This window comes from Ylistrum balloti, unplaced genomic scaffold, assembly GCF_031769215.1.
Source record: "Ylistrum balloti isolate Yb309-2 unplaced genomic scaffold, AGI_CSIRO_Ybal_v1 Utg370444, whole genome shotgun sequence".
Lineage (NCBI taxonomy): Eukaryota > Metazoa > Mollusca > Bivalvia > Pectinida > Pectinidae > Ylistrum > Ylistrum balloti.
Window position 1 is genome coordinate 150,737 of NW_026782296.1, and position 19,959 is coordinate 170,695.

At 36.0% G+C, this 19,959-nt stretch overlaps 1 protein-coding gene across 1 annotated transcript in view; it reads left to right on the forward strand.

Annotated features, from left to right (window-relative positions):
* The window catches only part of LOC132554811 (neurogenic locus Notch protein-like), a 79,170-nt gene that overhangs the window by 49,182 nt on the left and 10,029 nt on the right, over positions 1 to 19,959 (forward strand). Inside the window, exons 7-20 of the mRNA XM_060219125.1 lie at positions 2,304 to 2,426; positions 6,020 to 6,256; positions 6,852 to 7,007; positions 7,289 to 7,477; positions 11,105 to 11,218; positions 12,475 to 12,588; positions 13,196 to 13,435; positions 16,476 to 16,589; positions 16,985 to 17,180; positions 17,311 to 17,456; positions 17,705 to 17,935; positions 18,169 to 18,547; positions 18,820 to 19,175; positions 19,296 to 19,954. Of these exons, the coding sequence (XP_060075108.1) occupies positions 2,304 to 2,426; positions 6,020 to 6,256; positions 6,852 to 7,007; positions 7,289 to 7,477; positions 11,105 to 11,218; positions 12,475 to 12,588; positions 13,196 to 13,435; positions 16,476 to 16,589; positions 16,985 to 17,180; positions 17,311 to 17,456; positions 17,705 to 17,935; positions 18,169 to 18,547; positions 18,820 to 19,175; positions 19,296 to 19,954 (3,254 nt within the window). The remainder of the gene's footprint in view (positions 1 to 2,303; positions 2,427 to 6,019; positions 6,257 to 6,851; positions 7,008 to 7,288; positions 7,478 to 11,104; positions 11,219 to 12,474; positions 12,589 to 13,195; positions 13,436 to 16,475; positions 16,590 to 16,984; positions 17,181 to 17,310; positions 17,457 to 17,704; positions 17,936 to 18,168; positions 18,548 to 18,819; positions 19,176 to 19,295; positions 19,955 to 19,959) is intronic.

Consider the following 19,959-nt stretch of genomic DNA (forward strand, 5'->3'; position numbering starts at 1 on the left):
CCAATGGGAAAGTGGGAAGTCAAATCTGTTGTACATGATTAGCAGTAATAAAACATTCAATATTTAATGTCACCAGACTCCCAGGCCCTTTGTGCTGTAATTATGTAAGGGGAGACAACTGACATAATGGGTGAGAATTGTCACATTTATAAACATGCATTCTGTATCCTGACAGATCTTGAGAAAATTGATTCTAACTTCATCAAATCATTAAAAAAAACTTTTTGCAGAAGTGAATTTCTTTGTTTACTTAAATGATTAATACAGAACGTTTTGAATTCTAAGTTAAGTAATTTGGTTTACTGATTAGAGCCAGATTTGGCAATGGGTAAAAATTTGCTGGCTTGTATTTTCTGCCTATAAAACAGTAGGACCTGTTAAATGTTTGGAGGGGTCCAGTGTAAGTTACACCCTAGACCAGCCGCTGAAACTGTACTGGCTGTTTACTGATGCAGCACTAGATCACTGATAAGGGGTCAGGGGTCGTAACTCAGGATACATCTGTTTTCTATCTTGTTTATACAGGTATTTACACTTGACACACAAATCCAGAACAGCACATCCAAACAAAATAAAAATTAATGGAACAACAAATTGTGTCGCTATCGCCCTACTCCTCGGTGTGTATACCAGTCATCCCTCATTGGCCAGCCTTTGAATCTGGCCTACTGGTAAATAACACGTCAAATTGGTTGGTAATTTTGGACATAGGTAATTGAAGATTTACCTAATTTGAAAATCTGGGCATCATTACATTATACACGAATACCAGTGTGGACAAGCTTCTGCTCCGATTCACATTACTGTTAGGTCATTTACCTGGAGCACAAATGTTTTTTTGTCTTCAAAATTCTTGAAAATAGAATATTTGCTTTGAAAACCCTTTTATAGGTACACAGGAATTAGTCACTTTGAATTGGTGTGAATGAAAAGTGAACTTGTTTATAATCGATAAATGAACTTTATGATGTTAGGGAAATGAAGGGGAATAACCCAGCAGAAAGATCTATGTTGAAGTCAGATGATATCAGATGGAGGTGAAAAATTTGTAAACCTGGCTTATGACGGACAAATATTTTGTTTGGATGGGAGCTGACAGTCTGGATAGTTATAATGTATGGTGATTACATTTGCTGTGGTGTGTGGTTTATTTTTTGCACATCAATTTGAGTTTTCAAACACCATGTGAACTCTTGTTTTAACATCAAGCATACACACAGAGTGAAAACCAATATATATGTCCCAGTTGATAAGTTCTAAAGTTATTTTTTGATGTTAGCAAACTATTTTAATTTTCAGAACACAGGGGGGGAAAATGAAAAAAATGGAAATAATGCTAATGCTACTATGTTGTACATTCTTGTCTGTGTATTGACTGGAAAGTCTTGGGTATAAGATGATCCATGTATATATAGATGCAAGGTGACAGAAATGTTCTTGACCTAGTACCTGTCTGGGTGAGAAGGGGTGGGGGTGCTTATTAGCATATGTCTGGTGTGTCTGGGTCACAGAGATGTATTTGTGACCCCCTGACCCCACCCGTCTACCTGCTGGGTTGTCCAGGACAGTACACCTGAATCCTATACAATCCATGACAGTACCTTTCTTGTCATCACGATCTCTAACAATACCAATTAATTTGGAACTATCTTCAACACGCTCACTCCCCTTAATGTGATATTTACTAAATCTGTATAAGATTTCAGTGAGACATTCAGCAAATCATGATTTGTTGGTAATTTCAAAGTACAGGTTGAATAATTCAGTACCATAGACATTTGTGACATATATAGATACTTTGTGTTTGGAAATGTAATGTACCGAGTGAGTGTGAGGGAATCTTGTCAGTAGAAAATGGAGGAGTGAATATACCTGTCATAGAGGTACGGGTGGTGTAGTGTATTTCATTACCACCGTCATACAAACTGCTCTGTTCTTGACCCTACCCTTGTCGACACACTAAGTATCATCTTTTTACAATTCCTACCTGAAGCTGTGAATTGTAAGGTGGCTTACTATATTTGTCACTCTGCCAGAAGGTTACAAGTGTTGTCTACATTTCTGTAAGGCAGACATTTTCTCACGACTTGGTGTTTTAAAACTGTTATTTTTGGGCCAGAATCGCACCTTTTCACGGTCATCCATTGACGGAGTCTGTCACTAGGCACAAAACACTTGTCTTTGACAAGGATAGCAATGGAAAGTTTGAATGTTCTTTGTAAATACTGAATGTCTGTAAACATTGTTGTCTTTTGATTATGATACATGAAGCTATGACTTTTAAATGTTACCTAATTTTTCAGGTTTCCATGGCATTCACTGTCAAGTGAATAATGACGACTGCTCGAACAGTAACTGTAGCAATGGGTCAACGTGTAGGGATGGAGTCAACTCGTACACCTGTGATTGCCCACCTACTCACACAGGTAGGTCTAAGATAGAATGAACAGGAAGAGAAAAAAAACAATAAAAACAGAAAAAAAAGTTCCACCACACAAACACCTTTAAAAGGAACAATAGAAAAGACCTTGTGTATATAGCAAAACAACCTCAACTAAAAAAAAGCTCTCCACGTAGTTTTGGATGACATTACTAGAAGTATGTCTGACACTGCCAAAAGATATCAATAGCAGTTGAATTCCTTTTTCGTGTATTTTTCATCTTAGTCTCCCTGTGATAATTAAACTGAGACTCGTTCAACACGACTGACATAAAATCTAATTTTACCTGTAATGGACCAACAAAAAGTATAAAAGAATGCTACTTTATTTATTGTTAAATAAACTCAGGTGGGCAACTCATGATCCTAAAAACGCAAATACAAATTTCAGTATTCAATGGTGCAACAAGCTCAGATTGGCAACACAATCTCTGAATTTGAATTTGGGAATTGATCACATGCTGCGATAGATATGGGTGGGCTAATTACCAGCCTTTGGTATTTTTTTTGTACTGTAAGATAAGTAGTCCGACTCTATCAGAAATAATTGGGATTCACTACTAGTGTCATACCTGGATGAAGTAAAATTATATCTCATACTGTTAAAAAACACACAGTAATAGAATTTTCAGATTCATTGTGGGAAAACAGGATATTTGTCTAGTGTGAATTCTCATGAGAACTGCCAGTTAAATTATGTAATGCATATTTTATATGAATGGGTGATGTAAATGAGTTAATAATAAGTGTTGACAGTCTCCTTGACTAAATCTTGATATCAAAAAGAAGGAGGGTGGAAAAATGTTGATTTTATTTTGAATATTTTGAAAAAGTATTCGCTACACAAGTGGCGTGAGATTTTTACCTGTCCTATTGTGTGGACATACCTGTACAGAATACTGGACCAGCAAAACAAGCAGGTGTCCACAGTTGTAGTGAAGGCATTCAGAGATGGCCAGCTTTTTAGAGGGAAATACACAGAGAATCTAGTGGGAGGGGTTTGAAGGTTGTAGTTTAGATTGTTAGGGGGAGGGGGTTGTTGATGGGTTACTGTCCTAAAGATTACAGTCTTAGATACTGGGCATAGCTTACTTTTATGATGTTAGAACAGATTAAACCAAAGCCGAAATTCCATCATGATAGATTCCTAAACAAGATTGGGAAAAGAGGGGGTAGTATTTACAAGGCAGACTTGTAGATTGGAGTTGGTCTATAGTTGGAGAGTCCAGGGTGTAGATTGAAGTAGAGATACCCACGTCTGGGGACCAGTTACAACAACCTGGTGGTTTTGTTTTCCCCTTGGTTAAAGATGTCCTGATAGAGCCAGTTACTATACTGGCAGTGTTTGAGGACTAACCTGGAGTTGATCACTGACATTGACACACACTAACTGCTTTGTTCTCAGCATTTAAATTTTCTATTGTTGAAACACATTATTTCACCTTTGTTTTGGAATTTCTGCAAACATTTGTAAAAAAATTCAAAGAGAAAAAAGAACTGACAAACGAGAAAAGGGTTTGATTTCAGTAGAACTAGTTGTAAATCTTATGAATCATTGGTTTGTTGTTTATTTCTGACAAAAAAAGCAACCTTTCCTTTGAGAATGTTACAAGTAATTGTTATAAGTAAAATACAGTATAAATAGATTTGGTATCAGTGTCCTGTCTATATTGTTGTCAAGACAGTCTCACGCTTATGGTTAATAAAACAGACATACTTGTTTCTCAAATTTTCATAAATAAGAAAAAACATATCTGTAAAGGAAACATAGACATTACATTTCGTGTGGGAAAAAAAGGATGTTCTGTCGTATGATACAATGGATTGATATTTTTTACCTCTTGACAAGGTGACGTTAATATTAGACCGTTCCCAGAATTGACTTCTAATAACCTATATTACACAAAAGTTTGGTTTTTACAATACAGTGTGTTACTACAATGACCAGTCATTAAATTGTTTCAACAATAAAAGAGGTTACGGTTGTGAGGTGGATTTTTTTTAACATACTCTTAGTGTTGAAGTAATGAATGGTTAGGTGATATGGGGAGATGGGATAAGGGAAGAAAGTAAGGTATCTATACATGTAAGTGACCATCCTATCTGGTTACTGTGAGAGGTTGTTGGACAGGGTTAGGGAAAGTTTGTGTTGTCCTGATTCGTCGACACTGAAAAAGCTTGTGACCATGTCAGTGGTAAAAAAAAATACATTGAGAAAAAACACTTTCCCATGGTAGTTTTACTGTGGTGTGATCAATTAGCCATCAAAAGTTAACACAGCTATTGAAAACCTCAAAATATGGTGCATGTGAACAGACCTCAGGCCAGTCCACACAAAGGCAAATTCACGGCCGACTGTAATTACTGAAGATATTTTTTAAGGGGGTTCGTTGGACTGTGTGAATTGTGCTGGAGATGAGGACACAAGATATGGGATTAAGGCAAGCATGTTGTCACAGCAACAAAATACTATAGAATCAACACAAACACTGGTATTTCTGTGGAATGCATATTTTTTTGTTGTTTAATTTATGACTAAATACAATTAGTATGAAGGAAATTTCATATTGCTTACAGATTTGTACTTCAGTTATGAAGTGTTGTGACTGTGTATTATGATATGATTGATCACAGATAAATGTCTCTTGTAGGTTAGATTTCTGACTACTGTAAACTTGTACCCTAAGATGAACAGGAAATAGAATCAGCATGAAGAATGCCCTATTATTCAAGTGAAGACTGAAAATTTCTCAAAATTGTCCTTGAGAAAAACATTAGAAAGACTTAACTAGTAATTTTTGCTTATAGAATAGCTATCAATCTCCCAATTGTAACCTTTTAACGTTTTGAGTTACTTTGTGGAGTTGGTTACCGTATGTTTATTTAAACTGTTTGCTGTACTTAAGACAATGGTCACAATGAATTGATTCTAACATTAGAAGAAAAATTATGTGCACAATGAGATTTGAACTTTTCATACATTGGAATGAAAGTTCTTTTTGGAAGTCTTGTTTTGTTTAGTGATGTTACTGTGTTAGACATCATGTTCAGTCTGGTCATGTTGCTGTTTCAAATGTTATACATCATATTAGTGTAGATAGGATGCTGTATATGACATGTCAGGGTAGATAGGATGTTGTATATGACATCATGTTAGTGTAGATAGGATGTTGTATATGACATCATGTCAGGGTAGATAGGATGTTGTATATGACATCATGTTAGTGTAGATAGGATGTTGTATATGACATCATGTCAGGGTAGATAGGATGTTGTATATGACATCATGTCAGTGGAGATAGGATGTTGTATATGACATAATGTTAGGGGAGATAGGATGCTGTATATGACATCATGTTAGGGTAGATAGGATGTTGTATATGACATCATGTCAGGGTAGATAGGGTGCTGTATGTGACATCATGTTAGGGGAGATAAGATGCTGTATATGACATCATGTTAGTGTAGATAGGGTGCTGTATATGACATCATGTTAGGGTAGATAAGATGCTGTATATGACATCATGTTAGTGCCTATAGAATGCTGTGATGACTAATGTTTACATAATTACATTTCAGGAACTTTCTGTGAAACAGATGTGAATGAATGCTTAGAATTTCCTGGAATATGTAAGAATGGTGCTACCTGTATGAACACCCCTGACTTTGATTATACTTGTATCTGTGTCAACGGCTGGACAAGTAAGGACTGTAGTGTCAACATCGATGACTGTCAGACCCAGCCATGTCTTCACAACGGAACTTGTCATGATCATGTTGGCTACTTTACATGTACCTGTCCACCCGACAAAACAGGTAGAGTCTTTATCTCTCATCATTTTGGTGTCAGTAGCACCTGTTTCCATTAAGTGACCTTGAAAATTATTGCAAGGTTAGAGATTCATTTATTTAATTGGTATAATTATTGTATTATTGAGGTGAGAATATTTTTTTCCTGGCTTAAGATTCTACCTTTACTCTCTGCAATTGATATTAGTGAGGTTCTTTTCATACTATTATGCTAAACCTGTGAATCCATTTACCTGAAGCATTTTATAACAATGCTCAATTCTGTCTAGTATTTTTCAAAGCTTGTCTATGATATTCCTATCACTGAAAAGCTCTCTACTTCTTTAATTGTAATTAAAGACCAGATTTGGCATGATAGTCTTGGTTTTCTAAAAGCTTGATGATTTATCTATGATTTTGTATGTTCATCAAACATTGGTAATGTGCTTGTGTACATGAAGCTTTATCGAATGATTTTGAACTAGAAGACTCTAAATTTGTTCTCAGCATGGTATCGAAACATAAGAAATTTTCACCTGCCTATTATGAGCCTCTGCGAGAGTTGTATGTTGCATGATACTAACTCTCTGTCTTGTCTCTGCTTGTGTGCGTGCATCTACAGGTCTTCGTTGTCACATGAATAACGCGTGTGAGTCGAACCCGTGTCAGAACAATGCTATCTGTGAGGCTTCCCCTATGAATGGTCAGTACCGCTGTACCTGTAGTCAAGGATGGACTGGTCCCACCTGTGAAACTGACCTCAATGAGTGTAAAGATGGTAAGTAACTTCTTGTGTTAATAACAAACAAATTATACAATAACTGAAATAAATAAACTATTGAATTGATTTTTCAAGAATCACGGATTGGTTAAGGTATTTGTAACATATCAAAAAACTAACTATATATGAGTCCAAATTTGAACACAAAAAAAGTTGAATATGGAAAAATAAAAGAAAGAAAATATATATGTTCCTTGAGAATAGAAGCTATGAATTCAAGCCATTCGAAAATATTCTTTGGAAAGGGTATCTTTTATAATGTGGTGATGTATTTTCAGCGGCTTTGGTCATCTGTGAGCATGGTGGCACTTGTCAGAACACCCAAGGCAGCTACTACTGCGACTGTCGCCAGGGATTCAGCGGCCCCTTGTGTGAGGAAAACATCAATGAATGTGTGTCCAACCCCTGTAAGAATGATGGCACATGTCTTGATAAACCAGGAAGCTACATCTGCCTATGCTTGGCTGGTAAGTTTACACTGGGATAAATCCCGCCATTTAAATTTACGAAAACATCATTTGTTTTAATATAAAAATTTCAGAGTAGATTTTAATTTCCATATTGGAAAAGTATTGCTTATATGAAGGTAAGCTGTAACTAAAATTGGGTGAAATTTGCAACATTTGTGCAATGGAGGTACGTTTGTATGGGACATGATGGGTGACTACCCGTGGGTAATGTAAAATTTGGGGATCAGGTACATAATGACCTGTAAATGGCTATTCATCATTAATTTCAGCAAAGGTTTGAATTGACTTTCATGTTTAATCATATTTTGACAAGCGATCTCAATTTTTAAAAGTAAGGGTTTTAAAATACCAATAGATATGTTGGGTGACATCAATACCATTTGTTAGGAAACAGAAAATGATGGAAATATCAGCAACTGTTGGAAAGACTAAACCTTTAAATCTTGTATAGCTCAAAGTTAAGTATTGCCATAAGTGACTGTCCATCAACTACCTACAACAGTGTTCACTGAACCAGAACCGTCCCAGGTATCCATACCTAAATAGAAGGAATTTGAAATTAGTGATATTTTAGAGAGGTTTACACATTGTTAATGTATGCAGCAGAGCAGGTCGGAGTTGTAAGTGGGGGTCAGAGGTCATGTTGGTAAAGTGTGGGAAAAATTGACTAACATTAGCGTGGTATACAGCATGATATACATATACCCTCAGTTAGGTGTTACATCCGTAGATGTAGTTACCCATAACAGTTTCAAGTCAGGTAGTTCTCCCGGTTTGTTTATCATCTGTAATGTCTGAAAGGTCCTTGTCAACACTTGAAAGCCTTTATTTTTAACAGTTACATATGTAATGTTTTTCCACAGCTTTGAAATTTTGAAGTCAGTGTATGACAGGTAACTTTCATGAAATTTTGTTTTAAGACTCTTATCCAACACTTTCCTAAAATAAAGTTTACATACTTGTGTGTATATCTTACCTGGATTTATATTGGTATCCAAAATATGTTGGGTTTTTTTTCTGTGAACATGAAACTCCTCTAACTTTTCAGTTCATAGAGTGTCTGTAACACTGTAAAGATCTGGGTTGAAATCTCCTTACATAATTGTTATTTTCCTTATCAGAATCATTGATATACAGTACAGGAACAGGATTTTTCCTAGCAAACCCTTGCATCTGAAGCTACAGTGCTACCTTTTAAATGGAGACTGATGTGCTAATCAACTATTATGGTGTGAAAATTGGTTCTCTTTACTTTAATTGGAACAGAGTTGATATCAATGACCTTTAGACTTTGATCTTAGTACATGTCCTGCTTTGATCTTCTTGATTCAGGACCTATTGTGAATTGTAAACTGACCATTTCCTGTCCTGGTCAGTAGTGCTGTGCTTGAGTTGAAGAGAGGTCATGACCTCTAATGCAATACCTAAGAATAAATCTAGTTAAGTAAGAATTGATTAAAGTAGAAAATCATGAAGACCATGACATCCTGCTGAAATTCATTTCTTTCATTTAACACATGGTTTCCATTTAAACATTTGCTATGGTAAAGTTTGACTTGTTTGTCTAATTTTGGATGTTAAGTGTAACTGTAGTAGAGCAGAGTCTGATTACCAGATAGGTGGTACCGGCTCCACAAAGAGGAGTAATCGGGTGTGACCTGGAGAGGGACAACCAACGCCATTGTCTTTCTTCTCACCATTGCATGATAAAACACCATAAAATGAATCTGTCCATTGGAATTTTAAATTCTAAAATCTAGAAACCACCCAAATGTGAAATTTAAACTTCAGTGTTATAAAATAGTGGAGTGGATATCATTTGTTTGAAATCTTCACCTCTGACTGTATCTATTTTATGTGATAAAGCGATATCAGGTGATTGATACATGGAGGGGTGGGTAGAAGGGTGAAGTGAATATCACGAACGATTCCAGATTTAAATGGTACAAGTGTAATAGGCAAACAGTGTTTTTCAATTTTTTTCACTATGGTATTACATGAGGTGTTTGAGTGTAGTTACGATGGTAGTTTTTGCCTCCTTTTTAAAGGTAACTAACTTTAGTTGGTAGTTGTGTCTGATCTGAAGCAATGATGAAGAGTGGGGGGGCAAAATGATATCACAGAGGCTCCTTGTTTTTATTAAAGTGATTTGCACAATCAACAAAATATCTTTTGAATTTATTTTCGTAGTTAAAAAAGGAGTAAATAAAATCCTGTCCTGTTTCATGATAAGCTATAACAGGGTAGGTATTATGATGAATGATGAATTAAACGTAGAAATAGTCAATCATAGTTGAAAATTTAATTTACAGTCCAGGGAAATTTATCTAATGTATCACACAGTGATGTATATATCAGTTGATACATTAAAATAATTATTGACAGGCTTCATGATAAATATGTCAAAACACACAGGCTTGGCATTAATTTCCTAATCATGATGTCTACCAAGATCTAACAACAAAGAGAAACTAAAAAAAAAAAGTCCAAAGATAAAACAAATGTATAGAAGTATGATTATATAATGTTAATTACTTTGCACTGATACGGTGATAAGGCTAAGTTCCCACAGTTGAAAGGATCAGTTGAGTCTAGGGGACAGGGGGAGGGGGTCACAGCAAACATGTGGCAGTCAAACTCAGCAAAATCATATTCTATAAGTAATGTTTTTGAAATTAGAAATAAATACTGTAACAGTGGTGAAACCTGCTGTGTTAGGGGATTGGGAGGGGGAGAACAGCTTTCTCCTTCTGTGTTGCTGTGGTGATGGGGTCTGTTCCCACGGCTATGGAATACTTAGGCAGGAGTTAAAAAAGCAGAAAACAGCCCGAGCACTAGTGAAGGCTGATAAGATCTGCCCGGGGAATGTTGTTACATACACACACTGTAGTTGTAGGGTGTTGGGGTACTGGGGCGTGGATGCCATCACACATAGTACTTCTCATTCTCTTTATATGTACAAAATGGTTTTGACATCATAAAGATTCTCTTCCATATGTAATTATGAAACTCTTATCAATCCAGTTTTTCAATTTATTTTTTCACATATTTAACATGGATAAATTAGATGTAAGATTGGAAAGATCTATTTAAACTTTTGAAAGTGAGTAAACTAAATGTATTAAAACCAGACGAGAAAAACCCAGAACTTCCCATAAAAACAAATGTTGTTCAAGTTTGTATGTGAGTTGTGGTTCATCTGCTAAGTTTTGAATGTCTGAAACATATATTTGAAAAACCAGACAAAAATTTATCTGAATGGAAAGTAAGCCACATCAGGGCCTCCAGCAAAATTGTAGATTTTGCAGCAAATATGATAAAGGATTGCATGACAAATTATTTTCGGCTTGTGAAGCATCAGTGACAGTATCATTTTATCAGCTTTCGGGACCTTTTATAACTGTCTATTTGGTGTTAAATGTGGGTTTTAAAGAGTTCAAAAGCCTTACATTGATCACAGCCATAACAAATGCACAATACATCTCATGTATGATTTAAAATCATGATCGACTGATTTAGCCTTGTCTAAAAAAACAATAAAATGTTGGCTGAGGAAACCAATTTGAATTGATATGAAAGCATGTTTCATGTTGAATGACACGGGGCATGGTTGTGTTTTAACAGGATTTGCTGGTTCTAACTGTGAGGAAGAGATAGATGAGTGTTCCACAGACCCCTGTCGAAATGGTGGGACCTGTGAGGACCAGGTTAACAAGTTTCGCTGCTTCTGTCCAGCAGGTGGGTGTTGATAAGTCCTTCCTATATAATCTCAGGAGAGTTTGTCTGTCACCAGTCTTAAAGCTTTTAAAAATATGTGTATCATACTTTACATAATAGGGAGTATTGGAAATCAGTGAAGGTAAAACTTAATCAAGTTTTTATATAGATGTTACACAACAATGATAGGACTTATTTACTGTATCATATGTTACACAACAATGATAGGACTTATTTACTGTATCATATGTTACACAACAATGATAGGACTTATTTACTGTATCATATGTTACACAACAATGATAGGACTTATTTACTGTATCATATGTTACACAACAATGATAGGACTTATTTACTGTATCATATGTTACACAACAATGATAGGACTTATTTACTGTATCATATGTTACACAACAATGATAGGACTTATTTACTGTATCATATGTTACACAACAATGATAGGACTTATTTACTGTATCATATGTTACACAACAATGATAGGACTTATTTACTGTATCATATGTTACACAACAATGATAGGACTTATTTACTGTATCATATGTTACACAACAATGATAGGACTTATTTACTGTATCTTATATGTTACACAACAATGATAGGACTTATTTACTGTATCATATGTTACACAACAATGATAGGACTTATTTACTGTATCATATGTTACACAACAATGTTACACAACAATGATAGGACTTATTTACTGTATCATACACAACAATGATAGGACTTATTTACTGTATCATATGTTACACAACAATGATAGGACTTATTTACTGTATCATATGTTACACAACAATCATATTACTGTATGTTACACAACAATGATAGGACTTATTTACTGTATCATATGTTACACAACAATGATAGGACTTATTTACTGTATCATATGTTACACAACAATGATAGGACTTATTTACTGTATCATATGTTACACAACAATGATAGGACTTATTTACTGTATCATACGTTACACAACAATGATAGGACTTATTTACTGTATCATACGTTACACAACAATGATAGGACTTATTTACTGTATCATATGTTACACAACAATGATAGGACTTATTTACCGTAATTACCTGATAATTTAAAGTAGAAAGATTTTTTTCTATTACATTTACAAGTGTTTGATGCTAAAACCTACATTACCAGTATTTATGATTTGATATGTAGTAAGAATGGGACAGCCTGGGTTTTTTTTTTTTTCGTGTTACCATGACAACGTACAATCTTGCCTGTCCTTCTACACCCAGGGTTTACTGGTACCACCTGCAGCCTCAACATTGACGAATGCCTGAGTAACCCATGCGTCAACGGGGCCATTTGTAATGACACCATTGACGGATATATCTGCAACTGTTTGCATGGTAACCATCCATACCCTCCTCCTCCTACTGTTTCCCCCTCCAGTATAGACCAGTGGCTAATCAGAACATTCTGCTCTAGTTGTGTAGACCAGTACTGTGTAGTATAATTTCCTGTTAAAATTTTTGGATAAATCCCTTCTCAGAGGATGTATGATATAATGTTATGCCCTTTATATAAATTGCTTAACAATCCCATGTTTCCTGTGTTCTACATTTGATATATAATATTGTTGTATTTTGTCTTTTACAGTTCTATAAAACACGAACCATGATATTAATGTATGACTTTACTGTATGATACTGTATGCTCTATATGATTGCTGCTCGATTCTCTTCAATGATTGCTTTGATGATTGACAGCTGTGTACTGATGTATGTGATGCTACCCACATTGCCTGTTCAATAAAACTCTTATTTTCTATACCCAAAAACTTTCATACTTCAAACATCTCCCTACACGATAGAATGCATTCCCTTAAGTAAAACTTGTTGTGGAAATTATTTAATGTTCATATTTTTGACCTTGTAAAACTTTTAAAGTATATAAATTATTATAATTGATATGATTATATTCAGAGTGATGATAATTTGACCTCATGTTGCACAGGATTTACTGGCAGTCGATGTGAACAAGACATTAATGAATGTGAAGGCATTAATTGTCACAATGGTGACTGTGTGGATCTCCAAGGTGACTACCGATGTGACTGTCACCGTGGCTACACTGGAAAACACTGTGATCTGGACATCAATGAGTGTGATGCCAATCCTTGTCAGTATGGTGGAACCTGTGTCCAGCTCAAAGATGGAGGCGGGTATGACTGCCAGTGTCCACTAGGAACCTCAGGTAAACACTTATTTATTTCTGTGTGATTTTTATATGTATTCTTGGGCTTATTTCCATGACTTAATGACCCTAATATGTTCATCGTTAACATTAACAAGATTCAAAAGTACCCAGATCATAACAGAGTTCAAGTCTGTATTTATGGATTCTGTAAGTTATGGTCTGTCAATGTAATTAATTAAATATGTAACTATATATATATACACCTAGTTACATTTAACACATCTCAAACAGTGCACACAGCAGGTCTTATTCGATGACAGGATCATCTGGAATTTGTTTGAACATTATTAGGATAATTCTTGAGTTTTATGACAGAAGTTGACAATAGTTGCACCTGTTGTTATTTTATCATGTGTCATCTACGACCTTGTGATTACCTATGTCATACCTTCACACAGGTATTGATAATTAAAAGGTGAGAAATAGGTACTAGTGAAAGGTTCCCATCCACAGATTCATGGGTGGATAAACACACGTTACACACCAAATCATGAATTATTCATGCATGAATGTAATAAATTTGTGGTTTACGACTAAGGTGTTCTGATAGAAGGTGAGAACCTGGAATCTAAAGATGTAGATGGAACCAGATACAGATATATCCCAGCTTTAGTGTTATCTGGCTGGTAAATCATGTACCTATTTAGCTTTATCTCTCTGGATAATAAAACCATTTTGAGTCATCCTTGAACACAATTTCTACCCCCAATTACATTTCATTGCAGATGTTTTAGAAAATAATTGTTATATAGTCCAAAATGAGACATATTTATGACCTAATGGACTTTGAAGTCAATTTGTCGGAATTGAAATCAGATATATAAACAACCCAAAAAACCAGAATCATACAGATGCAGTCAGATGAAGGTGTAAAACTTCTGGTTGTAGTTGAAAGTATTTGATATGGCGTCAGCTTGTCTGTCTTTCTGATCATCCTTCTGTCTGTCTGGTAGGGATGGAAAGCATACATGAAACATTTGGAGCACTACCATCTGATATTGATAGTTAATTCTGTTCTATTACATTGATTTGGTGATGAATTTAGGTCAAGGCCAGTCATTCTAATTGGATTGTCTGTGTTAAGGCCAGTTGTGTACAGCAGCAAAAAAAAAGAAAATCCATTGTCCTGTTGTATACACTTACTTGTCAAGATTTAAATACATTTCAGTTTTTAACCAAAATGGCTCTGAATTTAAAGGTTTTTCCCACCAGGATTTTGAAATGTCAACATATGAGATTTTAGTAATAATTTTAGTTTTATACCCATCCTCCTTAGTGTACACATTTCCATTCAGGTGCAACATTTATGATAGGACTGTCTCCTTTATACTGCACTTGCATTGATTGTATACTCAATTACCTGGGGTTAGAAAGATTTTATGAAGTAGATGTAAAATTGTGTCACAGTATGGCAAGAAGTACTGAACAAACTTAAATGTCCTGTACCTAAATCAGATCTGTGTTCGATGTTGCATGACAGTCTGTGAGGTACAATTGGGTCGTCCCCATAGAAGGTGAGTCACCATCCGTGAGTGAGATAACACGACAAATTGCCTTAATCCCCACCTATAATTCTACCTATTGGTAGGTAGAACCCATTGTTGTACCGCTACAACTCACTAACTTCCCTCAGGGATTAAAATTTAAAAGATTGAAAAAAAGTAATATTATCCTGATTGTAGCTTTTGTTTGGTTGTTAAAACTCTCAAAGTCAAACCTGATACCAAGATTAGTCGTTGAAAGTGGACTTTAATATCTAGGATTTTGATTTGATGTGAAAGACTACAGAAGAGGCACATGCACAGCTTTCCCACGACCAAGACTCTTTTATTAGCTAAATAAAGATAAACGTGATTTGTATAATGTTGAATCTGCTGTACAATTGTTGTATACATGTTCTAGATACCATGGGAGGATTCACATAAAGTCATCAGATGGAACAGTAAAGAAGGAGACTAAAATGATAAGATTGAGAAAATATAATGAAGATTATTCATTATAAAATTTCGAATGATTCATCAACAGTTGGTTCATCAGTGAAGAACCTGATTTATCCTTGTTCATCTCTTACTGAAGATGGGCAATTTGACTCATGTAACAGTGAATGCTGATTATTGAAATCACTTTTTTTTATATGTTTTTTTTTTTTTTTTTTTAAATACTTATATTTTGATCCTTATTTACTCTTTATTTGTTTTCTGGTGGGATTCATTTTAGATAGTTTATAGGATTATCATACAAACATTTGAACTTTCTAAACAGATTTTTAGAGATTTTATTCAATAATCCTGGTACTGGTAATGGAGACACAGTAAATCAGGTGTTGAAATACACAAGAGCTAGAGAGGATTAATGTTGCGTTTCATCAGTGTATATCCCCCACCTTACACAAAGAGCCAACAATAGTATTTGGCTGTCATAAAGTATCAAAGCCAGTCAGATTTCATTTTTAAATCTGTAATTCAATTTTACAATACCAATTTAAATGCAGACGTTTAGCCTATCCAAATCCTTATTAACACAGCGATTTAAGGAACTTTTCATAGATTATGATTAAAGGAAAGATTACATTTCAAAGTTACATACAAGAAATAAATTGAAAATGCATTATTTCTTTTGACCAGCAATAATTTTTCCAAAATGTAATGAAGTATTGAACTGCCTTTTTAAAGCCCCAACATGGAATAACATCTGTTTATACTTATTGTTGGACAGGAATGTCATTGTTGAACTGAAAGAGACATCCCTGTCACCACAACTAATTATTCAAATCTTACACATTACATTTCCCCTATTCAGAATTTATCAGTTTTCAATCATTAAGTTTTTGGTACGCTGTTTTTTACGAAGAATTTATTCTCAAGAAGAAGCAAACTTTGAACACATTTCATACATAACTTCTGTGAGCAGAGAGCTTATTTACTGAAGTGTTTGTCTGACTTTGAATTTGGCTCCATTTCCTTCGAAGACCGGGACCTAGATTTTTTTGAAAATGCTCTGATTAAATGAGTTTTCACACTAAGTGTTACTTTTCCAGGTATGAACTGTGAGAAGAACCATAATGAATGTTCTAACAATCCCTGTTTCAATGATGGCATCTGTGATGATGGGATCAACACCTATTCCTGTACCTGTGAACCAGGGTATACAGGTAAAAATCTCTCATTAATCAAAAATCAGGTGCTTCAGGTGTTGTCGTAAAGGGCATCAGATAAAAGAGGTACTCGGTAACTGAGATAGAATAACTTGTTAACTGTAGTTATTTCATCAGAATGATGATAAAGGTTTGAGTACAGTAGCTAATTATCTTGTTAACTGTAGTTATTTCATCAGAATGAGTACAGTAATTATCACAGATTGTTCCTATTCTGATTTCTGTTGTTTTGATTGCTTATTGTTTAACGAACTTTACAGAGTAAGAAGTGTTAATCAGTTTGTAGATTTGAAAGTACTGATTTAAATGTTGTTTTTGGAAAAAGTATCAAAGTTTATTGAATAAGAAATGACCATGTGGATTCAAAGTTGGTTTTTTTTGTTTTATTACAGGGAAAAACTGTGAGACAAATATTGATGAGTGTGCTTCCAATCCATGTCACAACTCTGGCAAGTGTGTGGACGGTATAAATGGGTTCCGCTGTAACTGCCCGCCAGGATACTATGATGAACAGTGTTTGTCTAATATTGACGAGTGTACCAGTAGTCCTTGTCTCAATGGTGGTCAGTGCAAGGATGGAGTCAACAGGTATGCTGCAGCTTAAGCAAACATTTACAAATATTGAGATCAGAAAAAAGGTTAATGTTTTGTTGAGATAGCTGATGTCTTGGTGTGAGGGGAGACAACTCTTTGAAGTCTTTTGTACTTGTTTCTGTAGATTTGACTGTTTGTGTCCTGATGGGTATGAGGGAGCACGTTGTGAGTCACAGAAGAATTATTGCCAGTCCAATCCATGCCAGCACCGTGGTGAATGTGTAAAATTCCTGGGCGGATACAGGTGTCGATGTCTGCCAGGCTATACAGGTAGGTGTCCGGGGTTTGCATGGCATTTACTGAATATGTAACTGCCATAGCACACTATAAATGATGCAGGAATATAACACCACAATGAAAGAGAAAAACTTCAAAACCAAAATTTTTTTGAGATTTGATTGATAGGTTTTATTAGGAGACAATAGTTTCTCCAGAAATTTGTATCGTAATTTTTAACATTAATTACCACTGAAGTCTTCATGTTCAAAAGACTAAGGTTTGATGACTCTTTCTAATAGGTGTCAACTGTGAGATTAACATTGATGAGTGCCGCAGTAACCCCTGTGTCCATGGTAGTTGTATTGACCTGGCCAACAGCTATCAGTGTCACTGTCAGATCCCTTGGTCTGGTACTAACTGTGACCAGAAGATGGATCCTTGCAGCTCTAATCCTTGTACTAATCAGGCTACTTGTACCAACGACCTTGACTACAACGACTTCTCATGTAGCTGTAAGCCTGGCTACACTGGTAAGCTTTTATACCTGGCAATAAATCCAGATAAACCTATCACTTGAGAAATTGGAGAAATTGCTAAGATCATTATGGAAAAACAACATGGAGTTTCATTTGCTGGGAATAGAGATGAATTGTTAATATCATTTGGCATTTCAGCTACTAGTTCGTTTGATTTCAGATCTAATGATTAAAATGATAGAATGTCTGTGGTGACCAGATGATTATCATTGATATGTTATTTCCAGGTCGTTATTGCCATGAAGATGTCAATGAGTGTAATCACTCACCATGTACTCATGGCTACTGTACCAATACCATGGGTTCCTTCAACTGTACTTGTCATCAGGGCTTTGAAGGGAAGTACTGTGAGATCGACCATGACGATTGCTTCCCCGACCCTTGTATGAACGGTGGCACATGTTTTGACAAGACAAATGAGTATACCTGTGTGTGTCGTAAAGGCTACACTGGTACCAACTGCGAGATCGAGATCAACGAGTGTAATTCCAACCCCTGTCAGAATCAAGCTGTGTGCACTGACTATGTAGATTCCTATGTCTGTTCCTGCCGGGCAGGATTTAGTGGAGTACACTGCCAGAACAATGACAATGACTGTACATCCAGGTAGGTCTTTAATCTGCCAAGATCATACTATGTTTTATCAGATATATACTATACAGGTTTTTTTTTTTTTTTTCGTTGGTTCAAATTTTATCAGATTATCATTCATCATTATTCTGTCCTCAAAAAATAGCAAAGTATAGAACCTCCGAAAATCATTGAAATTCAACAGAGTCAGACAAATCACAAAAGAAATATGTAAACTTCCATAAATGATGTTGTGCTTTTCATCCTTATAAGAGAACAATGGTAAACACGAAACATTATATTTACAGTTCCTGCTTGCACGGTGGTCACTGTATTGACGGTATTAATGACTACCAGTGTATGTGTGAACTGGGATACACTGGTTCTAACTGTCAGCATCGTATTAATCCCTGTGACTCTAACCCCTGTATGGAGGGGGGTACCTGTGACAACCATGGCTCGGCCTTTAGGTGCTACTGCCCCTACGGACTGACAGGACCTCGCTGCGAAGCATTCGTCGACTGGTGCACCAACAACCCTTGTAAGAATGGAGCTACCTGCACTCAGGAGGCACATATGTACATGTGCACATGTGCCCCGGGGTGGAATGGCCCAAGATGTGACATCAGCGCTGTAACTTGTCTTGCTGCAGCCAATATAAAAGGTGTGTACCAAAGGTCAAATTTTGAAAAGTTCCAGTATGTGTTTAAATATAATTGGGTCGTTTGGCACTTGTAAATATTTGTTTTATCAACTTAATTGATTGAAATATTTTATTCTTCAGGTGTGCCAGTTACTGAACTCTGCCAAAATGGTGGTATCTGTGCTAATGTAAATAACAGCCACAGATGTACATGTAAACAAGGTTACGAGGGCAGCTACTGCGAGGATGACATCGATGAATGTGCATCAGCACCCTGTCAGAATGGCGGTTCATGCCAGGACAATGTTGGCAACTACAAGTGTACCTGTCCGAATGGCTTTATGGGTGCAAACTGCGAGATGAACATCAATGACTGTGCCAGCAATCCTTGTGCTAATGGTGGCATATGTCATGACCTGATTGCCGACTTCCAATGTTCTTGTCCACGCGGCACTCGTGGTTTACTATGTCAGTATAATGAGGAAGACTGTTATGCTGGAGCTTGTCATCACAATGGTACCTGCGTTGACAAAGTCAGTGGCTTTGAGTGCATTTGTCCCGCAGGATTCGTTGGCGAGCATTGTGAAGGTGACGTTGATGAATGCCAGACACAAAGACCATGTGATCCCATTGGAACTTTCAGTTGTGTCCAATTAAATAATGACTACCGCTGTGACTGTAACCCAGGCTACACAGGAAGACATTGTTCTCAACCCATGAACTTCTGCATGCCCAATCCCTGCCGCAATGGTGGAACCTGCACAAAAGCACAACATAGCTATCAGTGTGCATGTACTGGGGTAAG